Source organism: Mastacembelus armatus, chromosome 1, assembly GCF_900324485.2.
Source record: "Mastacembelus armatus chromosome 1, fMasArm1.2, whole genome shotgun sequence".
In the NCBI taxonomy this organism is placed as follows: Eukaryota; Metazoa; Chordata; class Actinopteri; order Synbranchiformes; family Mastacembelidae; genus Mastacembelus; species Mastacembelus armatus.
In genome coordinates this window covers 23,159,062-23,171,171 of record NC_046633.1, presented here as the reverse complement: position 1 = coordinate 23,171,171, position 12,110 = coordinate 23,159,062, and the positions used below count along the sequence as shown (strand labels likewise).

General features: G+C 40.6%; 1 protein-coding gene across 1 annotated transcript in view; it reads left to right on the top strand.

Moving 5' to 3' along the window:
• The window catches only part of LOC113128861 (alpha-1,6-mannosylglycoprotein 6-beta-N-acetylglucosaminyltransferase B-like), a 121,373-nt gene that overhangs the window by 91,528 nt on the left and 17,735 nt on the right, over nucleotides 1-12,110 (top strand). The window contains exons 9-10 of the mRNA XM_026304460.1: nucleotides 692-823; nucleotides 11,862-11,995. Coding sequence (XP_026160245.1) covers nucleotides 692-823; nucleotides 11,862-11,995 — 266 coding nt within the window. The remainder of the gene's footprint in view (nucleotides 1-691; nucleotides 824-11,861; nucleotides 11,996-12,110) is intronic.

Genomic DNA, 12,110 nt, shown 5'->3' with positions numbered 1-12,110 from the left:
AGAGGAGGTTCTTGGATGTAGTGAAGGAGGACATGAGGATAGTTGGTGTGGGTGAGGAGGATACAGAGGATAGGGTTAAATGGAGGCAGATGATTCGCTGTGGCGACCCCTGAAGGGAGCAGCCGAAAGGAAAAGAAGAAGATCTATATTGTACTAAATACATGTAAATGAAATATGCTGTGAAAATGGCCTGATTACTGCAGAGCCACAGAAATTAATGACTTCCACTCCTTAATTACAGTAGTTGCTGTAGTTGGCTGTTAGTTCTGTTATTAAGAATCTGGCTGACAGGTGGCCAGAGATGGAACATAAATTAATAGAAACTGACACATGTCCTCTTTGGTTACTTTAATTCAGGGACTATGGAAAACACTGAAACTAAATAGATTAAACTGATTAAATTAATGTGCATTCCCATAATAAATGGATATATAAAACCAAAACAGACTACCACCCTAACTCCAAATGGCACTCACTGTATTTGTCTTCCAGCTAACACTACTGTACATTCGCCTTGTGTTCATCTCTTAGCAAAACCAAAATGTATTTGTCCAAGTTAATAATAAATGTTTGGATGCTCTGGTCAGCAGATCGTTCAAATGGATAAAATGTTTTTTGGAGTAAAGCTTTTTCCATTCCCAGTCTGTTGTGATTCTCTGTCAGTCTAAACTAAATGTTTTATGTGTTGCAGGTTCCTCGGCGTACCTCCAGGCAGGGGCAGTTGCCCACTCACTGGCCCGCTGCCCTTTGACCTCATCTACACAGACTACCACGGCCTGCAGCAGATGAAGCAACACATGGGGCTCTCACTCAAGAAACACAAGTTAGTGAACGGGTATTGTGCATCTGTCTGTGGCTGTGAATTTAAGTACCACCATATACTCACTCAATGTGTCAGCTGCTTTAGCTGTGTGTGTGTTTGAGAGTCAGGTGGAGGTCTGTGGGTGTGTCTCTGTGTGTGTATGTCAGCTATTTTCCAGGCAGGGAGGTGGGTTTATTGGCTGTGTTTATGGATTAATTATTGCTGGTAATAAGGTGTACATGTCTCCATCCAGATGTCTGAGTGTAACTCATTCAGCTCGTTAAATTCCCACACACTTTCTATCACATTCTACACAGACACACACACCTATACTGCACAGTCTGCATACTTCCTCTACTTATCCAACTCCATCTACTGTAGCTAACAGACATCAAAATGTACAATATGTAGGGTCACATATGATTTTGTATGTTGTGATGTAATGGAACAAATTCACAACCCACTACTCACACACATAAACTGATAAACTAGTGCCGCAGTATCTGTCGTGCACCATTACTCTACACAGCAAGAAAAGGATGAAGATCACATTTAGTGCAAGACTGGAGGCACATGAGATATTGACAACATGCATGCACATTGGCAAACAAGTACAATTAACACACACACCACCACCATCCCTTACTCACACATATGCGCACACTTAACTATCCATTCATGTGTGCATCAATTTCCAGTCAAATCCTGTCTCAGCACCTTATTATTTCCTTTGCTTGAATGCACTCAGAGGACAGAAAGAAGTGGAGACAGGAAGACAGGAAAAATAGAAGACATCTGCCTCATGAGAATGAAGAAAGATTAGGGAGATGTTAAAATGAAACAGGCTCAGAGGTCTGTTTTGTGCTGTGTGTTACAAAAGTGTGCTTAAAGGCCTTTTGCAATGCTGCATTTTGGAACAACTTGGAAACTAGGCCATGACAGCCATGAGACCAAGGTAAAAAAAAACACTGTAGAGTAATAGCTCACGAATTTAAAGAACCATAGTACATTAGAAAAGAAATATGACTACACAACCCTGCAGAGCATAGCAGCACGAGTCCATATTATCTTCACAGGTCTTTTATGTTGTTGCCTCAGAAACAAGTTTGAAAGTCCAGCTTGAGTTGTGCCCTCTCCAGCCCTTTAAAAAACGCTTGCAGCTGCTCCCTTTGTCTCACTCTCATATTTCCTTGGCCAATAAATTGGTATCTTTGTCTATTCACTGAATGTTATGGCAGCAACTGACATTTTACTTTCCTCAGTCTTTCTTCCAGCATAAAGAGATAACAATAAAGGATAAATGTAAAAGGAAAGAGTAAGGAAAGGATACAACTGAAGGTGTGTGTGGAGACATGGCAAGAAGAAAGAACAGGGAAAGAGAGTTACCACAAAACAGGAGCAGTGAGCATATCAGGAGTCAGCCTGACAGCACATATGAAGGGCTCCTCCATGTATTTTTTAAAATCCAATTATTAGGCAAGATATATACATTATGAGTGGGGAGCTATTTTCCCAGCACACAACCTGTTTTTTTTTTTTTTTGGTCTGTCTTTCCCAAAAGTTGTCACTCCCACTCCCACCCTCACACATGTACACATACACACCCACACACATATACACACAAAACCACACAATTCCCTCAGACAAGATGCCAGCCAGCCTGCAGTCTGCACCTAATTGCTTGCTGGGGTCAGCAGTTCCCAGCTCCATCATTACCATGCAAAGGCTTGATTTCTGCTTTTCCTAACAGGATGTGACTTTTAGTGTTTGTAAGTCACTCTCTTTTGTTCACCCTGTGGTGAGGGAGATATCTGAACAAATACAATTCAGCAAATACAATTAAAAAGAGCAACATCTATCCTCACTTTCACAAAAGAACATGCTTCAGTTATTCCCAAATATATGTAGAGCAATGCTCAGAATGCACAGTTCTTTGTTGATTTGAGAGTTCAGGTGAAGATTTGTTAAGCCTTAAAGAACTCACTCAAATTTAGGATGATCAGCTGTAGTCTTTCCCTGCCAGGTGTTGGTGCCAGAGATCTTTATATATTTATCTTAAACCAACAAATCCACAATCTCCAAGAGCTTTGGGACAGGTCAATACTTATTCACACTCCACTCCCTCTCTCCCTTTGTCCCGCTCTCCCTCCCTTGCTCTCTTGCCTCATCAGGTTAGACCAGTCAAGTTGAGCCCCATGCACTGAAAGGCATCATTAATCAAGTGCGTTGAGCTTTGGGGCCCTTCAACTCCCTTTAATTACTTTTGTTTTATGCTCCCACTGACATCCATGTTCAATTATTATGCCTGGACAACATGGCGCTGTCTGATGTGATGTTGTGTCTGTGTGCACGTAAGTGTGTGTCAGTGCATGTTTGCTGCTGTTAAGATACTGAACGCCAATAGCAGACGCTCTTAAATCACACCCACTCATCTGATAAAAGAACTAGCACATTGATTTCCTCCACATGCTAAATTTAGTGCTCTGATATAAGTGGATTGGAGAAGATAACCAAGGGGAGGCCTGCTTAAAAAATAACAAACAAAAATAAAAGCTCCTCACCAATATACAAGTCAAGCTAGAGACTCTTCACTGTAGCCTGGAGCCTCTGAATCTTTGGGAATGCGTCACTAACAATACAAGCTTGGATTTAACCAGCTATTGAGCAGGTTTCATGGGCGTTTCAGTAGTTGTTTGTTTCGAGCATGGTAGAAATAATGATTCTCTGCAACACATTTACTATACTACAATATTTTTGCTGATCACCAGGGAAACTATCAGAAAAATCCTAGTGTTTCTTCTAATTTAAAAAAAATCTTGAAAATTAACTGTTTAAACCTGTTTAAACACCACCCTGTCAGTAGTCATTAGAACTCACCAAGAAATCATTTTTTTAGACAATTTGTAAAATTTGTTTGTAAGAAATTTTTGTTTGCACTAGAAGTCCTCTTCCAGGGTTTGAGTTTTTTCACAGTAAGAAAAACACGAGAGTTGATTTATCTTTTTGCCATGAATCAGCTTTAATCAATTACAAAAACAAAAAATAAAATGCTTCTGACACCACCCTCTAGTGATCAAGACAAATCTAGAAACATAAAAAAACAAAACTTGTTTTTAGATACCACCCTGCAATAAGCAAAAATAATCTCCAAGAAATTCTTTTTCAGAAAAAAAAAATGTGGCAGCTTTCTTGGGAAGAATTTCAAAGAGGGACCCTCTTCAGAGCATTGCTGGTGTCTTCACAATAAGAACAACACATTTGATGGCTAAACATTTAGCAAACAAACAAAAAAGCATGAAAAAACAAAACATTTTTTAGACACCACCCTCCAATATGCAAGAAGACTCCAAGAACCTCTTCCAAGGTTTACTGGTGTCTTCACAGTAAGAAAACCATAAAGCATGTAAAAAAAAAAACTGTTTGTGAACACCACCCTCCAATAAGCAAGAAGAATCTCCAAGAAATCCTTTTCACAAGAAAATATTTGTAGACTTTCTTGGGAAGAATTAAGAGGGACCCCTCTTCCAAGGGTTGCTGGTGTCTTCACAGTAACAACACAAATGACAACCTTTAAGTAAGTAAATAAAACAAAAAAAATAAATAAAACTTCTTTTATACACCACCCTACAATCATCAATAAAAAGCTCCATGAAATACTTTTTGTGAGGAAAATGTGGACAAAAAACACAGTTGGTAACTTTTAGCAACTGAAAAAAAAGCATGAAAAACCAAAACCTGTTTTTGGACTCCACCATCTATTAAGCAAGAAAAATCACCAATAAATTATTTTCTTGGGAAGAACTGCAAAATTTACACCCTCATCCAACTTGTTTCTTATCAGAAAACACAGGTCATTAAACTGTTAGCAAAAAAAACAAAAAACCCTGAAATAACAAAACCTGTTTTTAGACACCACACTCCATATAAAACAAAGAATAAAATCTTTACTTACCACCCAATACTGAGTAAGAGAAATCTCCAATAAATGTTTTTCACAAGGCAGGGTTAAAGATTTCTTTGTGTGAGTTTGTTTCTACTTTGACCATGAACTCAAAACCCTCGCTAGTGCCCTTCAGGACCCAGACCATCACTGAACATTGCAGTCAGCAATGCAGCGCTGTGTTACAGCAACAGTACAAATGTAATGTCTTATTCAGCACGTCGATCCCTACCTCTTTGAAGTTATAGTCAAGATTTGGTAGCAAGAGTTTTCTGAATCCACTTTCCAGAGCAGACTGAAGTCAAGCAACACGTTTTATATGTTTTGGTATTTTCAGTTGTTCCTCATCTTTCTCCTGTTTTGTTCTTTGTTCCATTTGTCAGTCACATTTTCTATAATCCAGCAAGATGATGACGGGCCCTATTGGTAGACCATAACAACATCATTAGAAAACCCTTACACCTATTATCAAAAGACAATCTTGAGAGTCTTTAGTCTTTCAGTATGTGAAGGGTCACATTCTAGAATGATGTGACTTCACAAAGCAAAGTGAATTAGAACTTAGAATGTTACACACGCTCTCTCACACTCGCACTTTTTTCTCACTAAATAAATAAAATGAATTAAACTCATATCAGTAATACTGAAATCACTTCCCTGCTGCCCTAATTTTTCAAAACTTCTCTCTCTGTCAGATTTTCTATGATATGTGGAGTCATGTTGATATATTTTTGACTGCCTCAGTTTTGATTTAAGGGAAATCCAGTCAGATTTAAATCAGTAACAAATATGCCCCAGAATAGCTTGTTACTCTTATTTGTACTGTAATGTGTATAAATGTTCTAGTGTCAAACACCATTTCTGACCCTTCTGCTATGAGTTTCATTAGCTCTGGTCAGCTACATTGACTGGGATCATATTTTTACATAGCCCGATCTTTCCCCAAAGCATAAACATAACACGCTTTGGAAATACCAGGTGAAGATGATTTTTTTCTCCATCAAAAGCACAATTACAAAACACATAAAAGATTAAATGTTCTTCTCCAATGAAGTTCAGCCTGTCCTAAATAGATATAGTTAAAGCTGAAGGCTGTAGGTGACAGAACACCACCCTGCTGTATTCCCGTCACGCCACAGGACTGTTGAGCCTTGCTGAGCAACCGTTTAACCCAGATTAGCTCCGTACTCTGATCTCCCGATAGATATTCAGCTCAGCTACTCCTCTGCTTTTCCCCTCTTCTTCCACTGTTTCTATTTTGCCTCCCTTTGGGACCGCTTATCTGTGGGCAGAAACGTTTTCACCATTTCAGAGCTGGCGATATGTGATAGCGCAGGTTGGAGAGGGGAGGAAAAGAGACAGGCAAGAGGCAAGTGAAACTAACATTTTCCATTAATAATTCATTGCAAGCTTTCGTTGACCCTTTTAAATAAACACATAACATTTTCTGCAAAATCTCATTCTCAGTTTATAAAAACAAGGCTGAAGAGACAAATGCATGTTTCTGAATCCCTCTTGCATATAAGCCTGTTTTTAATAACCTTTCCAAGATATATCACTGTCAAATTATAAATGCAACCACAGGGGGCCACAATCCAGTGTCTTCATGTGCCAGTCCCAACTCCGGGTAAATACAGAGGGTTGTGTCAAGAAGGGCATCCGACATAAAATCTAAGCCAAATCAAACATGGAAATCACAAATATGACTTCCATACCAGATCGGTAGCAGCCCGGGTTAACAATGACCACCACTGGTGCTGTTGACCTACAGGGTGCCAGTGGAAATTGGACTACTGTTGGTCGAAGAAGAAGAGGAGGAAGGCATGTTCGTGGGAAAAGAGAGAAGAGGAAGGGCAGGAGTGTAGGACTTAGAGTAGGGACATTAAATGTAGGGACTTTGTCAGGGAAAACTAGAGAGTTGGCTGATATGATGGAGAGAAGAAAGGTGGATATCTTGTATGTTCAGGAGACCAGGTGGAAAGGTAGCAAGGCCTATAGATTAGGAGCAGGGTTCAAGCTGTTTTATCATGGTGTGGATGGAAAGAGGAATGGAGTAGGAGTTATCCTGAAGGAGGATTTTGCTAGGAATGTTCTGGAGGTGAAGAGAGTGTCAGATAGGGTGATGAGTCGGAACCTGGAAGTTAAAGGTGTGATGTTGAATGTTGTCAGTGGTTATGCCCCACAGGTAGGATGTGAGTTAGAAGAGAAGGAGAAATTGTGGAGGGAGATGGATGAAGTGATTCAGGGTATCCCCAGTGGTGAGAGAGTGGTGATTGGGGCAGACTTCAACGGACATGTTGGTGAGGGAAACAGAGGTGACGAGGAAGTGATGGGTAAGTTTGGTATGCAGGACAGGAATGCAGACGGACAGATGGTGGTAGACTTCACAAAAAGGATGGAAATGGCTGTAGTCAACACATTTTTCCAGAAAAGGGAGGAGCATAGGAGCATATAAGAGTGGAGGCAGGAGCACACAAGTTGATTACATCTTGTGCAGACGTTTCAACCTGAAAGAGATCAGTGACTGCAAAGTAGTGGCTGGGGAGAGTGTAGCCAGACAGCATAGGATGGTGGTGTGTAGGATGACTCTGGTGGTGAGGAAGATGAAGAGGACAAGGGCAGAGCAGAGGACCAAGTGATGAAAGTTGAAAAAGGAAGAGTGTTGTGTGGCTTTCACGGAGTAGCTGAAACAGGCTCTGGGAGGTCAGGAGGTTCTTCCAGATGACTGGACAGCTACAGGTAAAGTGATCAGGGAGACAGGTAGGAGGGTTCTTGGTGTGTCACCTGGAAAGAGGAAAGCAGATAAGGAGAGGGCGTATGAGGATTTGTATGATAGGTTGGACACTAAGGAGGGAGAGCTGATTTGTACAGGTTGGCGAGGCAGAGAGACAGAGATGGGAAGGATGTGCAGCAGGTTAGGGTGATTAAGGGCAGGGATGGAAATGTGTTGACAGGTGCTACAAGTGTGATGGAAAGATGGAAGGATTACTTTGAAAAGTTGATGAAAGAGGAAAATGTTAGAGAGCATAGAGTAGAAGAGGTGACTGTTGTGGAGCAGGAAGTAGCAATGATCAGTAAGGATGAAGTGAGGAAGGCGTTGAAGAGGATGAAGAGTGGAAAGGCAGTTGGTCCTGACAACATACCTGTGGAGGTATGGAAGTGTTTAGGAGAGGTAACAGTAGAGTTTTTGACTGGGCTACTTAACAAGATCTTGGAGAGTGAGAGGATGCCTGAGGAATGGGGGAGAAGTGTACTGGTGCCCATCTTTAAGAACAAGGGAGATATGCAGAATTGTCGAAACTACAGAGAAATAAACCTGATGAGTCACACAATGAAGTTATGGGAAAGAGTAGTGGAGGCTAGGCTGAGGTCAGAAGTGAGCATTTGTGAGCAGCAGTATGGTTTCATGCCAAGAAAGAGAACCACAGATGCAATATTTGCTTTGAGAATGCTGATGGAGAAGTACAGAGAAGGCCAGAAGGAGCCGCATTGTGTCTTTGTAGATTTGGAAAAAGCGTATGACAGGTTGCCGAGAGAGGAGTTGTGGTTTTGTATGAGGAAGTCTGGAGTGGCAGAGAAGTATGTTCGAGTGGTGCAGGACATGTATGAGAGCTGTAAGACAGTGGTGAGGTGTGCTGTAGGGGTGACAGAGGAGTTCAAGGTGGAGGTGAGACTGCACCAAGGATCGGCTTTGAGCCCCTTCTTCTTTGCTGTGGTGATGGACAGACTGACAGATGAGGTTAGACAGGAATCTCTGTGGAACATGATGTTTGCAGATGACATTGTCATCTGTAGTGAGAGCAGGGAGCAGGTGGAGGAAAATCTAGAGAGGTGGAGGTTTGCTCTGGAAAGGAGAGGAATGAAGCTTAGCCGCAGTACAACAAAGTACATGTGTGTAAATGAGAGAGACTCAAGTAGAACGGTGAGATTACCGGGAGTAGAGGTGAAGAAGGTGGAGGATTTTAAGTACCTAGGGTCAACAGTCCAGATCAACGGAGAGTGTGGGAAAGAAGTGACGAGACGTGTGCAAGCAGGTTGCAACGAGTGGAGGAAAGTGTCAGGTGTGAGTAAATCATAGGGACAGCTCATGTTAGATGTTTTAGAGAAAAAGCTATATTGAGGTGGTTTGGGCATGTTCAGAGGAGGGACAGTGAATACATTGGTAAAAGAATGCTGAGGTTAGAGCTGCCAGGAGAAGGAGGCCTAGAGGAAGACCAAAGACGAGGTTCTTGGATGTAGTGAAGGAGGACATGAGGATATTTGGTGTGGGTGAGGAGGATACAGAGGATAGGGTTAAATGGAGGTGATGATTCACTGTGGCGACCCCTGAAGGGAGCAGCTGAAAGGAAAAGAAGATCACTATCAAATTATTGGTTGGCCTGTTGCATGCTGTTGTCATTGTTAGAAACATCAAGAGAAATGTCAAACTAGATTTGGTTGTCACCTTTGTCTCTAATAAGGACAGAACTCTTATTTAAAAATGTATCCAGACTCTAAATGTAGTTCTTTATATAAGGTTCATTTAGCAGCAATAAAATCGCAGGTCTTCTGGGATAAGTCTAAGCTTTGCATACCAGGATTTGGGTAGTCTTTCCCATTCTTCATTGTTGATCCTCCCTAAACATTTCTAAACTGCCATTTTTGCTGGGGCCCCTCACGGACAGTCAGAGACTTGTCCTTGTCATGAGGATGTTTGAAACTCTATCAGCGGGTTCTTGGTTCTTGGGTTCTTCCTGACCAAGGTCCTTCTTGCTTGGTTACTCAGTTTCAGCAGATGTCCAACTTCCTGGTGTCCTGGTGGTTCTAAAATTCAAAATTTCTTCTACAATTGTTGAGGCCACTGTGCTCCTAGAAAGACTCAGATAGTTTTGTAACATTGCTTTGATCAGTGTCTCACTGCAGTAAGAGGTCTACAGAGAGTTCCTTGGACATGATGACTTTTTGTATGACCTTTTCTACATAGGTGTGTGCTCTTCTGAACTATGTCCTTTCACTTCAGTTTGCCACAGGTGGACTCCAATCAAATTCTAGACACAATAATAATTAAAGCAAACAGGATGTATCTGACTAATTTGGAGCACTGCAAGGGTCAGAATACTTCTGTAAATGAGATATTTAAGTTTTCCTTTTTAATAGAATGATTTTACTTTGTCTTGATGGATCTCTTTGAGTATAGATCGATGGGCAGAATGGCACTTTAATCCATTTAATATGTTATCTACAGCCTTTCACCCAAAGAGAGCTGGGATAGGCTCCAGCAGATCCCTGTGACCCTAAATAGGAATAAGCAGGTACAGATGATGGATGGATGGATGGATGTTATCTACAACACAATAAACTGTGAAAAAAGAGTGAATGCTTTTAAAGCCACTATATAAGACTGGCAATACATTATCAATATTATTAACACTAAACGAGACTTAAAAAACACAGTGCCTTTTAGATGATATTACTTATTCAGGTGCAGAAGACAGTGCCAATTTCTGCACTGTGAGCAACATTAATAGACCATAAAACAGAACAGCAACAAAACATTTTGTGTTTGCATATGGATCATGGTTGGAGACCACTTTGATCAGAAGAGTCTCGAAGGACTGTTTTAAAATGCAAGTCATGTTACAGAGACAGCTGACAGCTTAATCTTCTGTAGCCAAGTCAAAATTGTCTAAATTGATATGTTATATCAATAGAATCTCTTTTCCTCTACCAACATCCTGGATGAGCACTATTGTTGCACAAAAAGTTCACTTTAATTTGAACACTGATTTGAAAGCAGCAGCACTGTGGATTTGTTGTCATCACTGTTGCCTCACAACAAGAAGGTTCCTGGTTTGAAATCCAGCATGGGCCTTACTGTGTGGGTATCTGTCCAGGGTGTGCCCCTGCCTTTCACCCAAAGAGAGCTGGGATAGGCTCCAGCAGATCCCTGTGACCCTAAATAGGAATAAGCAGGTACAGATGATGGATGGATGATTTGAAAGCAACAGTAACCCCTCACTGCAGTTTAAGTCTGGAAAATCTAAGGAAAACAGTGACTGAAATACATGCCAAAGACATGCATGGATGACATGCAATGTATAACATAATTGTTTGTACTGTAAAAATAGATACCTATGTGCAGCTACAAGGCTAGTGAGCAGCCAGGAAACAGATAAGGGACTTTATGAAGTGTATGGAAGAAATAGCCTTTAACCCTGTAAAGCCCAAGCCATTAAATCATTGACAGAAAATTCTAATTCTTTGAAACTGGAGCCTTTATTGGTCATTCTGAACAAAAAAAAAATTCAAATATTAATTTCTGTACATGAGTTTCAATTTGTATCATATGTGATACAATGCAATTTTTTAGTAATTTTGAGGGCTCAAAAACTCATGTATCATATATGACACATTTGGGGTTAAATGCTCTTTAAACAATGAGACTATATCTAGTCTATTTTCCTTTTTTTTTCTCTCACACACTTGCACCATGTCTTTGTCTGCAACAATGAAATTGTTCAATCTGCCCAGTCTGTGAGCTCAGACAGATTAACAAGAGCTAAAGGTGGCAGGCTCCACTCTGAGACTCTTTCCTGGTAGAAAACTGTGCTCACATGGGCATGAACTTATGCAAGATGCATGTGTGTGTATGATTGTGTTGTGTGTGCTGATGCTTTAGTGCTGTGCTAAGCTATCACTTATTGCTATCACATTTCTTCTTCTGGTCTTCTCTCCTTCCCCCTACAGCTACAACCTTCAACTTTGACCATGGCTACATTAATTTTGGGCCTCCCTTAACTCCTCTTTCTGCTTCCTTAGTGGGTTTTTCCTATTCCATGTATTTTCATCTGAAATTACAGTTGTTGAAGGAAACCTTGCCATCAGTTTGTCTTGTTTATCCCTTTTACCTGTTTAACTACAGTTTAAATAGTGGTTCATTAATTTAGAACTTTCAGTGTGCAACGTGTGAAGCCATCTAGTTACTGAATGTACGCCTAATAATGCAGAACTGTCAGTGGCCATGGTGTACTCCATTTATATGCTGCTTAATATTAATTAAAGTTTAAAACAGTCTTGTGTTTGTATGTAGGCAACAATAGGAGAGTTTCGTTTTAAAGTGGTCATGTTGTATCTTAACAGATGTCATATCCGAGTTATTGACACCTTTGGGACCGAGCCAGCTTACAATCACGAGGAGTATGCAACCCTGCATGGCTACCGGACCAACTGGGGCTACTGGAACCTCAATGCTCGGCAGTACATGACTATGTTCCGTAAGAACAAAATCACTTTCTTAAATTTGACTATGGATCATTTTAACCAATCTTAATTTAATATATTGCCATACTTTTGTCATATACAGTATGCTATTTTTAATTTTTAATTCCT